Source organism: Pristiophorus japonicus, unplaced genomic scaffold (genome assembly GCF_044704955.1).
Source record: "Pristiophorus japonicus isolate sPriJap1 unplaced genomic scaffold, sPriJap1.hap1 HAP1_SCAFFOLD_461, whole genome shotgun sequence".
NCBI classification, from domain to species: domain Eukaryota; kingdom Metazoa; phylum Chordata; class Chondrichthyes; family Pristiophoridae; genus Pristiophorus; species Pristiophorus japonicus.
In genome coordinates, this window is record NW_027254365.1 from 159660 (window position 1) to 176151 (window position 16492).

The 16492-nt window shown below is 43.3% G+C and overlaps 1 protein-coding gene across 6 annotated transcripts in view; it reads right to left on the minus strand.

The window, feature by feature from the left end:
* LOC139252375 (uncharacterized) overlaps positions 1-16492 on the minus strand; it is a 336279-nt gene that overhangs the window by 131635 nt on the left and 188152 nt on the right. For all 6 annotated transcript variants that reach the window (XM_070873361.1, XM_070873357.1, XM_070873359.1 and 3 more), the window contains one exon: positions 3844-3951. In XM_070873361.1, the coding sequence (XP_070729462.1) occupies positions 3844-3951 (108 nt within the window). The remainder of the gene's footprint in view (positions 1-3843; positions 3952-16492) is intronic.

Below are 16492 nucleotides of genomic sequence, written 5' to 3' on the forward strand. Positions count from 1 at the left end.
ACGTACCCTGTTCTGTCCTTTCTAGGTCCAAAGTGTATGATCTTACATTTGCCTACATTGAAATCTATTTGCCACAGTTTTGCCCGTTTACTTAATCTATCGATGTCCCTTTGTAATTTAATGTTTTTATCTACACTGCCGACAATGCCCACTATCTTTGTGTCATCGGCAAATTTGGATATGTGACTTTCTATGCCATCATCTAAATTGCTAATAAATACTGTGAATAGTTGCGGCCCCAACACAGATCCATGCGGGACACCACTAGTCACATTCTGCCAATTTGTGTAGCTAGGTATTATCCCTACTGCTTATCTCCTGCCGCTCAGCCTATTTCCGAACCAGGTAAATAATTTGCCCTCAATTCCATGGGCTTCTACCTTAGTTAACAGTCTTTTATGCCTTCTGGAAGTCCATATAAATAACATCCATCGACATTCCCTTGTACACAACTTTAGTCACCTCCTCAAAAAATTCAATCAGATCTGACAGCGAGCCACATGAGGTATAAGGACATGTGACCAAAAACTTGGTCGAAGACGTATGTTTTAAGGAACATCTTAAAGGAAGAGAGATAGGTAGATACGGAGAGGGTTAATTAACATAAGAACATAATAAATAAAAGCAGGAGTAGGCCATATGGCTCCTCGAGCCTGCTCCGCCATTCAATAATATCATGGCTGATCTGATCTTGGGCTCAGCTCCACTTCCCTGCCCGCTCCCCATAACCCTTTACTCCCTTATCGCTCAAACATCTGTCTCTCTCCGCCTTAAATATATTCAGTGAACCACCCTCCACAGCTCTCTGGGGCAGCGAATTCCACAGATTTACAACCCTCAGAGAAGAAATTCCTCCTCATCTCAGTTTTAAATGGGTGACCCCTTATTCTAAAGCTATGCCCCCAATTTTAGATTCCCCCATGAGTGGAAACATCCTCTCTGCATCAATCTTGTCGAGCCCCCTCATTATCTTATATGTCTCAATAAGATCACCTCTCATTCTTCTGAACTCCAATGAGTACAGGCCCAACCTGCTCAACCTTTCTTCAACCTTTTCATCTCAGGAATCAACTGAGTGAATCTTCTCTCAATTGCCTCTAATGAAAGTATATCCTTCCTTAAATAAGGAGAACAAAACTGTATGTAGTACTCTAGGTGTGGTCTCACCAATACCCTGTACAGTTGTAGCAGGACTTCTCTGCTTTTATACTCCATCACCCTTGCAATAAAGGCCAACATTTCATTTGTCTTCCTGATTACTTGCTGTACCTACATACTAACTTTTTGTGTTTCATGCACAAGGATCCCCATGTCCCTTTTTAGTGCAGCATTTTGTAATTTTTCTCCATTTAATTAATCATTTGCTTTATTATATTTTCTGCCAAAGTGGATAACCTCACACTTTCCCACACTATACTCCATCTGCCAAATTTTTGCCCACTCACTTAGCCTGTCTATAGCCCTTTGCAGATTTTTTGTGTCTTCCTCACAATTTGCTTTCCCACTCATCTCTGTATCATCAATCTTGGCCACGTTACACTCGGTCCCTTCATCCAAATAATTAATTTTGATTGCAAATAGTTGCGGCCCCAGCACCGATCCCTGTGGCACCTCACTAGTTACTATTTACCAACCGGAAAATGACCCATTTATCCCGACTTTCTGTTTTCTGTTAGTTAGCCAATCCTCTATCCATGCTTAATAGATTACGCTCCAGCCCCATGAACTTTCATCTTGTGCAGTAACCTTTTAAGTGGCACCTTATCGAATGCCTTCTGGAAATCCAAATACACCACATCCACTGGTTTCCACTTATCCACACTGCTCGTTACATCCTCAAAGAACTCTAGCAAATTTGTCAAACATGATTTTCCTTTCATAAAACCATGCTGACTCTGCTTGACTAAATTATGCTTTTCCAAATGTCCTGCTACTGTTTCCTTAATAATGGATTCCAGCATTTACCCAACCACAGATGTTAGGCTAACTGGTCTATAATTTCCTGCTTTCTGTCTGCCTCCTTTTTTAAATAGTGGCATTACATTTGCAGTTTTCCAATCCACTGGGACCTCCCCAGAATCACAACCAATGCAACCACTATCTCTGCAGCCACTTCTTTTAAGACCCTAAGATGCAAGCCATCAGGTCCAGTGGATTTATCTATCTTTAGTCCCATTATTTTACCGAATACTTCTTTAGTGACAGTGATTGTTTTTAGTTCCTCCCTCCCTATAGCCTCTTGATTATCCATTATTGGGATGCTTTTAGTGTTTTCTACCGTGAAGACCAATATAAAATATTTGTTCAAAGTCTCTGCCATTTCCCTGTTCCCCATTATTAATTCCCCAGTCTCATCCTCTAAAGGAACCAACATTTCTAGAGTTTAGAATGTAGACAATGCAGATGAAGGCCAATGGCGGAGCGATGAAAATCAGGGATGCGCAAAAAGCCAAAATTGGAGGAGCCCATAGTTCTCAGTGGGTTATAGAGCTGGAGGAGGATACAAATATAGGGAGGGGCAAGACCATTGAGTAATTTGAACATAAGGATGAGAATTTTAAAATATAGGTGTTGCCGGACCAGGAGCCTATGGCCTGAATTTTACAGTCAGTGGTGAAGGAACGACATTTGTCCTTGACCTCAAAAAAGTTTTAGCGGGTTCTAAAGCACAGACCCCCTCTATTCCGATGTCAGTTTGAATTTGCCGCCTTCTGCAGGGAATCTGTGGCATCTAACAACAGGGCAGGCAACAGGCAGGCTGATCAACCAATCAGATTGAAGAATTCTCACAGACAGCAAAGCAGGAAGTAAAAATCAGAGAATATAAATCACATTTAAATCATTGCTCAGAAAGCAAATTAAAGATTGGGACTTTCAAATGGGGTTAAGGGAGAAACTTAAATAGCAAAACACAAACGTGAAAAATATTTTTTTTTAAAAACCTGCAACATTTAAATTTCCTTCTGAGGGATTGGGACTCCACACTTGTAAAATTATTTTTTCAGGGTCAGAGTAGTTGTTCAGCAGTAATTATGAGTTAGTTAAAAACTCTGATTGAACAAGGCTTAACTTTTTCATTAGTCTTTACAGTGAGATTAGTGGGTAAGTAGTTCATGCCAAATCAGTGATTCTGTGCTGATTCCATCAGCGAAGACTGCAACAGTGCATCTTGTGGAGGAGCAGGATATCTCTGACAGCAATTTCCCGATTTCCGCGTTTAACTGTGCAAGTGCGGGCTCCAGAAGTTGCTGTCATTTTTACCCTGTAATAACGGCAAGCACTGACAGCCTTGCCATTATCACTACTGCAAATACCGGGCCAATGTATGTCAGCGAGCACAGGAGTGATAGGTGAACGGAGCGGTGCATGTTAGGATATTGGCTGCTGAGTTTTGGATGACCTCAAGTTTACAGAGAGTGGAGGATGTGAGACCGGCCAGAAGAGCATTGGAATAGTCATGTCTGGTGGTAACGACATGGATTATGGTTTCAACATCAGATGAGCTGAGGCAGGAGTGGAGTTGGGCGATGTTACGGAAGCTCAGCTCAAGATCAAATAGGCCACTGAGGCTATGAAAAATCCATTTCAGCTTCAGACAGTGGGCAGGGAGGGGGATGGAGATAACTGGTAATCTCACTGAGCCATTGATGAGGTGTACATGATCTATTTTTAAATGCAGTGCAGGTAATTTCACTATTCCATTAGTATTACTGTGTTCTTCACAAACCAATTTAAATTCAGTGCCAAAAACTTACTGAAAACAATTAACCAAGACGTAAAATTATCAGCGAAGTTTAAACCTAATACGAAAATATCAATGAAATATCAGCAAAATATTAATACCCGAAACAATTTCTCTAATGCAGAGAGATCATTTTTCCTCTTTTCTGCTTCTTTGGCAGTAAAGTTTTCTTCATCAGCTATTTCTTGTTCATATGCCAAGGAAGCATCCTGTACAAAGAAAATTAAAGCATTCATTATTTTGAAACATCTTTTCTAATACTGTTCTGATTAAATGAATACGAGAACAAGTAATATATTTGAGTAGTTTAGAGGGGAACATGGTTTCAAAAACTCAATTTATCTTCATTTTCAGATTAGATATATGTGTGTGTAGCAGGATCATGAGATAGGTGGGGTGAAATTGGTCGACGTTTCGGGTTCATAGTGGATCAATGCCTGTTTACAATATGCCCGATTTTATTTTCTATACATAATAACTGGGAGGTTTCAACTCAGTAATAAGTACATACATTGAATGGGTTGAAGTAATTCACCAGGTAATTCCTGTTATAGTTTGTTAAAACAGCTGGTTGAATGTGGACAGAGTTTAAGGTTCTGGTGAATAAAACCAAAAATAATGCACAGGGTATACATGTGAGCATAAAATAAATCATTCACAATCTTCAGAGTATTGGAGACATGTGAGGGAAGTGATTTATTGCACATTGCATGAACCTACCCAAAGATAGCTTTGAAGGATACAAGGGATGGAGAGAGTTGGTGCTTGGGGTAGGGAGCCCCCCCATCGTGACACAGTTTGCACACTTGAAACGTTTAACTTGCTTGTTCAGATGCTGCCTGACCTGATGATTGTTTCCAACGGTTCAGATTTCCAGCATCTACAATTTTTGATTTTTGTTCAAGATACTTTTCTATTGAGAAGCAATTCAGGGAAATGGGCAAGAAGCTGAGAAATAGTCTTAGCTTCCATCTGTTATCCACTGTCAGAAACACTATTGAACTTAACCTTTCTCAGACATTAAGCTGTGTTTGTTGTCCAGCAGCTTATCATCATCAAATATAAATCAATGATTTCCCTATTGATACCAGACAGCGTGGGGGCGAATTTCCGCAGGGGTTCTCCCACTCATCAACCATAACTTTACTTATGCCGTTTTTTTTCCAGGGCTCTTCCACCAATGTTAAAGAAAGAAAAAAAGATTTTCATTTGTATAGCACCTTTCATGACTACTGGACATCTCAAAGTGCTTTAAAGCTAATGAAGTACCTTTCAGGTGTAGTCACTGTTGTAATAGAAACATAGAAAATAGTTGCGGGAGTAGGCCATTCGGCCCTTCAAGCCAGTACCAACATTCGAAATGATCATGACTGATCATGCATTTCAGTACCCTATTCCTGCTTTCTCTCCATACCCCTTGATCCCTTTAGCCGTGAGGGCCACATCTAACTCCATTTTGAATATATCTAACGAACTGGCCCCAACAACTTTCTGTGGTAGAGAATTCCACATGCCCACAACTCTCTGAGTGAAGAAGTTTCTCCTCATCTCGGTCCTAAATGGCTTACCCCTTACCCTTAGACTGTGACCCCTGGGAACATTCTTCCTGCATCTAACCTGTCTAATGTGGTAAGGCGGCAGCCAATTTGCTCATAGCAAGCTCCCATAAACAGCAATGTGATAATGACCAGATAATCTGTTTTTGTTATGTTGATTGAGGGATAAATATTGGCCAGGACACCGGGGATAACTCCCCTGCTCTTGTTGAAAATATTGCCATGGGATCTTTTACGTCCACCTGAGAGAGCAGGTTTAACGTCTCATCTGAAAGACGGCACCTCCAACAGTGCAGCATTCCCTCAGCTCTACACTGGAGGGTCAGCCTGGATTTATGTGCTCAAGTTACAGCAGACAAGCAGGAGAACCCAGGCATAAACACAGCTGTGTTTAGTAAATGGGGAAGTGTGATGTTGCCAATGGTTGGTTGGAAACAGGGAATCAAAACTGGATAGAGTTTATCACAGAGAAATATGAGGTGATACATTTTGGGAGGAAAAATAAGAGCAATATACCTTAATTATAGAATCAGAGAATATTGCAGCACATAGGGAAGCCATTGAGTCTTTCGAAGAGCAATCCAGTTAGTCCTATTTCCCCACTCTTTCACCATATCCCTGACATTTTTTATCCGATTCCTTTTGAAAACTACTACTGAATCTGTTTCCACTGATCTTTCAGGCAGTGAGTGAATTCCAAATCCTAACCACTCATTACGTAAAAAAGTTTTTCCTCATGTTGCCTCTAGTTCGTTTGCCAATCACCTTAAATCTGTGTCCTCTGGTTACTGACCCTTCAACCACTGGAAATTGTTTCTTTATTTAATCTGTCGAAATCATTCATGATTTTTAACATCTCTATCAAATCTCCTGTTGTACCATTTAGCTTGTACTGTCTCTCCACATTTTTCCTACTAAAATGTATCACCTCACACTTTTCTGTGTTAAATTTCATCTGCCATGTGTCCATCTATTCCACCAGCAACCAGCCTATCTATGTCTTCTTGAAGTTTAGTACTATTTTACTCATTGTTTACTACACTTCCAAGTTTCGTGTCATCTGTAAATTTCTAAATTGTGCCTGTAAGAATATAGGCTTAGGAGGGTATTTAGAAGTTTCAAAGGTTAAATAACTAAAGCCTTGGCTTGAATTACTGCTCTTCAAAATAAATTGCTTTTAGGCCTTCAATGTGACTAATGTGACTAATGGTTCTTATTGCAAGCTAAAGGAGGGAGGTCCAGTTTGAGACATGAAGTCATTAGCTCTCATCACTCCCTAGATGTAGCCATGCTTATCAGAGAAGTCTTGTTATTTGTTGAAATATCATCCAATATAATCCTTTTTAAATTATTTTTCAGTATTAAAGCTTTGCGAGGTTGCAGTTTAATATTAAGTTTGCTAGACTGGTTTTATTTCTCCTTTATTAGAATTAGTAAAGAAAATGATGTTTAAGTTAGGATTTCTTTACATCAAGAATTGTCACTAGTTTCAAGGGGGTCAAGTTTCGGGCCGCGCCTAGAACGGCGCAGACCCGACATGGACGCCCGTTTTTCGCGCCTAAAGCGCGACAAAAATGTATCTTGCAATTCTTGGGCTTCCTGCAGGTCCCTCGGAGCTCGGCGCGGTGCACAGACATCAGCAGGGGGCGGAGCCACAGAGTCGCGCCGATTCTGCAAATGCAGGGGGGCGGGGCTAAGTCAAATGAGAGAACATCATGCCAGCAGCCCTGCGCGTGCGCATTGAAGCGCGCACGCACGCGCAGTAGCCCATAAACATTGGCACTCGGCCATTTTTAAAGGAACTTGAAGAAAAGTGCTGATTTGTCTTGTGAACCTCTGGAAAGGCTTGGGATTGAATTTTGGTGATTTTTTGTGCCTGAAGGATAGCTTTTAGCAGCACTGTTGAAGAAATCACCTGCTGAAATCAGTGAATGCTGCTTTTCACTGCTAAACTTCCAGAACAAGTGCTGCATAGGTGCATGCAAAATAAGGACTGTGTGTTTTGAAAAATAAGAGTGTCAATTCAATACAGCAATGGAACAACGTCCACCAAGAACAAAGAATTTCTTGCATGAGGAAGTGGAGATATTAGTCAACGTCATTGAGCAGAGATGGCAGGAGCTAGATACCAGCAACAGTGGTCGCATAAAAGTGCCACCCAAAGAAATGAAGACACGCTGGAACTAAGTTGCAGAAGATTACTGCGCAGTGGTGCATACCATGAGATCTGGAAGCCAGTGTAAAAAGAAATGGCATGACCTTGGTCAAGTAGTTAGTGTAAGTAATATTTTCATTTTTTAATGTAATCGTAATTGTAATGTGACTATCTGTATGTCCCACCCTGCAGAAAGACGCACTCAGTAAAAAGTTATATTTTACTCTTTGCAGAAGAAATTGGCCCACAAGAAAAGGGAAGCAACTCGAACAGGAGGAGGCACGCCCAATCTGCATCCACTGACACCCTTGGAACAGAGGGTAGCTGCTATGATGAGTCGTACATGGAGAAAAGCAATCAGTACAGCACAAGCTGGGCCCGCACACGAAGAAAAGGTTAAGTCCTGAAAATGCACCGTGGCCCTTCAAATCAACCTGCTGCCTGGCCTGCTATGTGTGAGAGTACTCATGCCATCCATCCTGCCCCCTCCCTTGCTGCTAAACATTTGACTGTTCTGATGTATTTTGCAGAACATGATGATGATGATGATGATGATGATGATGACGATGCTGCTGCTGCCAACCCTGAGGATCCTGAAGATACAGAACAAGGACCTGTACAACCAGATGCGGATGATCCAGACTGGATGATGGCGGCGCTAACTGAAATGTCTACAGGGGAGAGCTCCCAAATTAATGTTTATGAGCCCCCATTAAGGGGCATCAGAGTTTCAACCCCTTGCATAGGTCCTGGTTCCATCTTCCATGGTTTTGATTCCAATGTTGCGGGTCCCAGTGGTGCTGCTGGTGTAATGCAGCAGTTTACAGCCAGTGCACCACCATCCGAGCCTGCGCCTCCCACTCGCATAGGTTCTGGTTCCACCTTCCATGGTTTTGATTCCGATGTTGCGGGTCCCAGTGGTACTGGTAAGATAATGGAGCAGTTTACACCCATTCACCCACCATCCCAGCCCACAGCTCGCACTCGAGTGCTGTCGTCTGGAACACCGAGCGGCCCACCGTCCCAGCCCGTGCCTCTCTCTCTAGTACTGCCGTCTGGAACACCGAGCGCCCCACCGTCCCAGCCCACGCTTCCCTGTGTAGTGGTGCCGTTTGGAACACCAAGCGTCCGAACCTGCGCCTCCCAGTGTAGAGGTGCCGCAAGGCAGACCCAGGCAGAGAGGAGATTGGAGACACGCTCTCCTGAGATGCAACGTGGAACAGATGCGGCTCAGGTTGTGGCATTGGGTATGGAGACCAATGAGCTTACCCGATCACTCATCGGCAGCGTCAATCCAGTGGGTGAAGAGGTGACGGTACTGACGGGAGAAATAGCAGTAATGACACGGGAAATTAGGGGAGGAATGTCCGAGGGAGTGCAATCGACAGCACAGGCCGTCAGGGAGGGCATGCAAGTGACGGCACAGGCCCCCATGGAGATAGCTGCTGCAATAAGGGCACACAACCCCGCCAATCAAATGACACCCCCATGAAGAAGTGAACATTCACTGAGATGTGGATGAGAGATGGTTGCAGCCTATCTTTGCTGCTTTTGTTCTTGTTCTTGATGTAGCTGTAGTAGTGTTTTTCAAATTGAAATAGATTTGTAAGTTTTGTAACTTTACAACTGATAAGTGATCTTAGGATTTTTAAGTGATCTTATAGTGTAAATGCTCTCACTTTTTGTAACTTTTTAAATTTTGCACCTAAAAGTGATCTTGAAGTTTAAGTGATCTTAAGTGTAAGATTTTTCACATTGAAATTGTTTTCTTACTTTACAAGTTTATAAGTGATCTTAAAGTTTTTAAGTGATCTTCAAGAGTCATGTTAAAAAGTAGTTTGATACAACAAATATTTTATTACAGTGACGTTAACTTTTCAATAAAATATTTTTTCATTAAAACTGAATCATGTTCCATTAACACAACACAACGTAGGAACAACTCCAAAAAATAAACATGTCCATGTGGAACAGTGGTCGCAGAGCCCTCAGGCATCAGTAATTGAAGTGTTCACGGATGAGCTGCTGGCGCAGGGCTCGAGCAATCGTTAAAGGAGCACGATGGGCGGCCCTCCTCCGACCTCGTGCTCTGGCATCAGACACTTGCATGCTTTCCTGATCATCGTCATCATCCTCATCCTGCTCTTCCAAATCACTATCATCAGGCACTGGACCCTCATGTGGGTCTTCTGGTTCCACTACCAGCTCCTGCTGCCTCATGATGGCTAAGTTATGCAGCATGCAGCACACAACAGTGAAGTGACCGACAATCTGAGGAGAGTATTGCAAGTGGCCTCCGGAATGGTCCAGGCATCGGAAACACTGTTTCAATATGCCAACGGTCCTCTCAATGATGCTGCATGTCGCAATGTGCGCCATGTTGTATTGACGGTCAGCTTCCATCCGTGTCACGCGTAGGGGCGTCACGAGCCAGGTGGTCAGGCCGTACCCTTTGTCTCCCAGTAGCCAGCTCTGCCCTTCTGACTGTTGCTCAAACATGTCAGATATAACGCTGTCGCGTAGGATGTACGCATCATGGGTGCTGCCAGGTTATCTCACATCGACTGACATGATGCGCTGCTTGTCGTCACACACAAGCTGCACATTGATGGAGTGGAAACCTTTTCTATTCCTGTACTGCTCGGAATCCTCCACAGGTGCTCGCAAGGCTATGTGGGTACAATCAATGCAGCCCTGTACCTTTGGGAAGCCAGCAATCCTGAAGAAGCCCACAGCTCTCTCATGGATCGCTTGCGCGGTCATTGGGAACTTGATGAAGTCATTCCTTCGCACATACAGTGCAGCCATGACCTGGTAACCGCAGCCATGTATTGCACGTTGAGAGATGGCGTACACATCTCCAGTTGTAGCCTGAAACGATCCTGAGGCATAGAAGGCAAGTGCAGTTGTTAACTTCACTTCAACAGACAAGGCAGTTGACGTTCTGCTGCTGGGCTGCAAATCTGCTCTCAGATGATCACAGATCTCAACGACAACTTCTCTGCAGAAACGCAGCCTTTTGACACAATCAGCCTCGCTCATGTCCAGGTACGAGCGCCTGGCTCGATATTGCCGACGTGGGTAAGGTCTCCTGCCCATCAGCTTACGGGCTATGACGTTCCTGGTGCGGTGAGCTCCAATCAATTTTCTCCTATGCAGTGAATTGTTGGCGAACCATTGTATAATCCGCGGTGTTGACAATGCAGCACCCATTTTGCAATTACAGATTTAAGTTTCAAACTGGCTATCTGGCTGCCTCTCCCTGTCCCCTGGACGAATAGCGTCCCTCGCAGCTCGAAGGCTGCTTGCTGTGTCTTCGGCCGCTGTCAGCCACTGCTGCCGCCCCTATCCCGTGGCCGAATAGCCTCAGCTTCCCTCGCAGCTCGAAGGCTGCTTGGTGTTTCTTCGGCTGCCGTCGAGTCACTGTCGCCGCCCCTGTCTCCGAGATGGAAAGCTGGCCTGAAGGACCGCAGCTCGAAGGCTGCTGCTGCTTCTCACAGGTAGGAATATTCAATATTTTGTATTTGCTTTGTTTATAATTTTTTATTGAGGATGACTCTTTATTTGTATAAGTAAGACTGTTGAATGCTTGTAGAATTTAATTACATCCCTTCCCCACCCCCTCCTCATGCCCTACGCCTGATTTGTAACCTATGCCTTATTTGTAAAGTGTAGGCAAGGTTTTTCTGAGCATACAAAAATCTACACTTACTCCATTCTAAGTTAGTTTGGAGTAAATTTTCACTGCCTAAACTTTCAAAACAGGCGTAAGTGGCCGGACACGCCCGCTTTTGAAAAAGAAATCTGTTCCAAAATGAAACTGTTCTAACTGACTAGAACTGGAGCAAACTAAATGCTGAGAATTGCAATTTCTAATATATTCCATTCTAAACCAGTTGCTCCAAAAAAATAGGAGCAACTCAGGCTGAAACTTGACCCCAAGGTCTCCATTAACTGCTGAATAAGGACAGCTCATAGAGAGGCTAAAATCAAATATAAGGGAGGCCCAGGCCTTGTCTGTGCCTGGACGTGTACGTGCCAATCCCACGATTGGGTAGAATGGGGCTAAGGATGCTAGATGATTGGATGAATTTCGCCACAATTTAGATTTTTGGGGTATAACTGTGGGGACTGTAGCCACTCTTAAATTAGAGGTTCGAGCTGGGGGTGGACGAGGATGAATTGCACGAAGTACAAGGGACAAAGTCACAGCCCTACCTAAGGATCAACGGGGTAATATAACTCTCAATTGTTCCATTGCATGAATGAAGTCTTATTTATGCTTAAATAAACATCATAATTGTTAGCAATATGGAAGCAGCTTCGAATGACTGAACAGACAGTCCAAAAGGACTATAAATTTATTACAGGTCTTGTATCCCCAAGTCCAAACTATTAAAGTGTATCAAAACCAGCAATGGTCCTAGTACTGACCCATGGAGAGCACCACTATACACCTCCCTCCAGTCTGAAAACAGCCATTCACCACAATTCTCTGTTTTCTGTTCCTTAGCCAATTTTGTATCCATGCCGTTCTGGCCCCTTGGGCTTCAATTTTGCTAATGAGCCTATTATGTGGTATTTTATCAAATGCCTTTTGCAAGTCCATATATACATCAACGGCACTGTCCTCATCCATCCTCTGTGTTAGCTCATCAAAAAACTCAATCAAGTTAGTCAAACATGATTAGCCCTTAACAAATTCGTGCTGGCTCTCCTTTATTAGTCCATGCTTGTTAAGTGGCTGTTAATTTTCTCCCAGATTATTGTTTCTAAAAGCTTCCCCACCACTGCGTTAAACTGACTGGCCTGTAATTGCCAGGTTTATCCTTCTTCCCTTTTTGTACAAGGGTGTAATATTTGCAATCCTCCAGTCCTCTGGCACCACCGCTTGTATCGAAGGAGGGTTGGAAGATCGAGGCCAGCACCTCTGCAATTTCTGTTCTTACTACTCTCAGCAACCTAGGATGCATCACATCTGGACTGAGTGACTTATCCACTTTAATTACTAACAGCCTTTCTACTACTTCGTCGGTATCTATTTTTTATCTCATCCAACATCCCAGCAACCTTCTCGGTTGTAGTCCAAATTGGCACCAACGACATCGGTAGAAAGAGGGATGAGGTCCAGCAGGCAGATTTTAGGCAGCTAGAAAATAGATTAAAAAGCAGGACCTCATAGGTTGTAATCTCTACTACTGTGCGAGTGACTATAGAAATAGGACAGAGCAGATGAATACATGGCTGGAGAGATGGTGCAGGAGGGAGGGCTTCAGATTCCTGGGGTCAGTTTTGGGGGAGGTGGAACCTGTACAGGCCGGACAGGTTGCACCTCAACAGAGCAGGTACCAATATCCTTTGCTAGTGCTGTTGGGGAGGGTTTAAATTGAGCTGGCAGGGGAATGGGCACCAGGATGTTGCAGTAGAAAGAAGAACCGAAGGGAAAAGGATTGGGCGAGATGGATAGCACTAAAGCAAGAAATAGTAAGGTATTAGGTGGGGTCAGACTAAGAGAGAATACAGGATGGTCTAAGATAGATTTACAGTGTATGTATGCGAATTCACAGAGCATAATAAAAATTGTTGGTGAGCTGTAGGCGCAAATAGGCACATGAGAATATGATGTTGTGGCAATAACAGATGACTGGCTCAAAAAAGGGCAGGATTGGGTATTAAATATTCCTTGATATAGGGTGTTTAGGAAAGATAGGGAAAGAAAGCTAGAAGATGTTATGGCGGTATTGATTAAGGAGAATGTTACAGTGCTGGAGAGAAGCGAAGTCCTGGTGGGGTCGAGGACGGAATCGCTATGGCTAGAGTGTGTCAGCTGTGGCTCAATGGGTAGCACACTCACCTCTGAGTTAGAAGGTTGTGGGTTCAAGTCCCACTCCAGGGACTTGAGCACATAAATCTAGGCTGACACTCCAGTGCAGTGCTGAGGGAGTGCTGCACTGTTGGAGGCACTGTCTTTTAGATGAGACATTAAACTAAGGCCCTGTCTGTCCTCTCAAGTGGACATAAAAGATCCCATGGCACTATTTTGAAGATGAGCAGGGGAGTTATCCCCCGTGTCCTGGCCAATATTTATCCCTCATTCAACATAGCAAAACACATTATCAGGTCATCATCACATTGCTTTTTGTGGGAGCTTACTGTGCGCAAACTGGCTGCCGCATTTCCTACATTACAACAGTGACTACACTCCAAAAGTACTTCATTGGCTGTAAAGCATTTGAGACATCCGATGGTTGTGAAAGGCGCTATATAAATGTAAGTATTTTCTTTCTTTACTAGGTGTATTCTATAGGCCACCAACTAGTGGGAAAAATATGGAGGAGCAAATTTGTAAAGAAATTACAGAGCGATGCAAGAATTATAGAGTAGTGATAATGGAGGACTTCAACTATACGAATATTGGACTCAATTTTCCCTAGTGATTTGCACTGTTTTTTTGGAGCAGGCTGCTCTTTTTGGCCTAAGTTGAAAAACCACAGTTTCCCCAATCAATTTGCACTAGCGTAACTCAGTTACTTATGATTTTTTTTGTTCAGTTTTTTTTTCAGCCAAAGGGAGTGTAACCTGCCACCTACACCAATTCTGGCCATTTAGGGAAGTTTGGCCAGCTGAGAGTTACTCTAGTTCTGCTTAGACCAGCATATGTTAGGCGAGCATATGTGGCCTCTTCAGAAGAACCTTCAGGAGAGTTAAGGGAATCGGCGCAGGTAAGGAAATCGGCACAGCAGATGCCCGGACATACTAAAAGAATTGAAAAATACAAAGCAGCAACTTACCTCCAACCCCACCCGAAGGCTGTCTAGTCCCATTCTCGGTCCCCGGTTCACTCACACAGAGAGAGAGAGAAAAAGAGATAGAGAGAGAGAGAGAGAGAAAGAGAGAGAGAGAGAGAAAGAGAGCGAGCAAGAAAGTGAGAGAGCAAGAGAGAAAAAATGGGGACCGAGAATGGGACCGGACCGGGAGATTGGGGACCGAGAATGGGACCGGACCGGCAAGCCCTTCGGGCGGGGTTGGAGGTAAGTTGCTGCTCTGTGTTTTTCAATTCTTTTAATGTGTTCTGAGCTGGCTGTATGGTTCACTTTGCAGCCTCAGCTTGCATTGTGTCCCTGGTTACCATGGCAGCCCGATCTTTTTGGCGCAGATCAAGACTCCACCCCCAAAACTAAAAGTCGGGTTACGCCACGCCAAAATTAAGAAATCCAATGGGGAAACTTAGAATTTTTTTTTGGCCGTACTTAGACCCCTAAAAATTGGGCGTAACTTTTCAAGTACGCCAAAAAAATGCTTTGGGGAAAATTGAGCCTATAGACTGGGAGAGAAATAGTGTAAAGAACAGAGGGGGGGGGGGGGGAGGAAGAATTTCTGAAGTGTTTTCAGGAGAACTTCCTTGATCAGTATGTTTCCGACCTAACGAGGAAGGAGAAATTGCTGGATTTAGTTCTGGGGAATGAGGTAACTCAAGTTGAGCAAGTGTCAGTAGGTGAACATTTAGGGAACAGTGATCATAGTATCATAAGGTTTAGATTTGCTATCTAGAGTAAAAATACTAAATTGGAGGAAGGCACATTTCAGTGGGATGAGAATGGATCTGGCCCTTGTAAATTGGAATCAAAGATAGGCAGGCAAAACTGTAATGGAACAATGGGTTGCTTTTAAAGAGGAAATAGTTTGGGTACAGTCGATGTACATTCCCGCAAGGGGGAAAGGTAGGGCAACTAAAGACAGGGCTCCATGGATGGCGAAAGAGATAGAGTAATATCAAGCAGAAAAAGAGCACGTATGACAGATGTCAGGTCAAGAATACATCTGAGAATCAGGCTAAATATAGAAAGTATAGAGGAGAAATGAGAAAGAAAATAAGAGGGGCAAAGATAGGGTATGAGAATAGAATGGCAGCTTACATAAAGGGTAATCCAAAGGGAGGCATATAAATAGTAAAAGGGTAGTAAGAGGAGGCATGGGACCAATTAGGGACTAAAAAGGTGACCTATGAGTGAAGATGGTAAGGCTGAGGTGCTCAATGAGTACTTTGCATCTGACTTCACCAAGGAAGAAGATGCTGCCATAGACATAGTGAAAGAGGAGGCAGAGAAGATATTGGATGGGATAAAAATGAATAAAGATGAGGTACTAAAAATGCTGGCTGCACTTAAAGTAGATAAGTCACCAGGACCAGATGGGATGCATCCTAGAACGCTGAGGGAAGTGAAGGAAGAAATAGCAGAGGTATTGGCCATTATCTTCCAATCCTCCTTAGAAACAGGGGTGGTACCAGAGGACTGGAGAATTGCAAATGCTACACCCTTGTTCAAAAAAGGTTGTAAAGATAAACCCAGCAACTAAAGGCCAGTCACTTTAACCTCGGTAGTGGGGAAGCTTTTAGAAACAATAATAAGGAACAAAATAAACAGTCACTTGGACAAGTGTGGATTAATTAAGAGAAGCCAGCACAGATTTGTTAAAGGCAAATCGTCTTTAACCAATTTGATCAAGTTTTTTGATGAGGTAACAGAAGGTTGATTAGGGCAATGTGGTTGATGTAGTGTACATGGACTTCCAAAAGGTGTTTGACAAAGTGTCACATAATATGCTTACCAGCAAAGTTGAAGCCCATGGAATAAAAGGGACAGTGGCAGCATGGAAAAGAAATTGACTAAGTGACAGGAAACAGAGTGGTGGTGAAAGGTTGTTTTTCAGAATGGAGGAAGGTATACAATGGTGTTCCCCGGGGTCTGTTCCAGGACCACTGCTTTTCTTGATATATATCAATGACTTGGATTTGGGTGTACAGGGCACAATTTCAAAATTTGCAGATGACAAAAAACTTGGACGTATAGTGAAAAGTGAAGCAGATAGTAATAGACTTCAAGAGGACATAGATAGGCTGGTGGAATGGGAAGACATGTGGCAGATGAAATTTAACGCAGAGAAGTGCGAAGTGATTAATTTTGGTCGAATGAGGAGAGGAAATATAAACGAAAGGGTACAATCCTAAAGGGGGTGCATGAACAGAGTATATGTGCA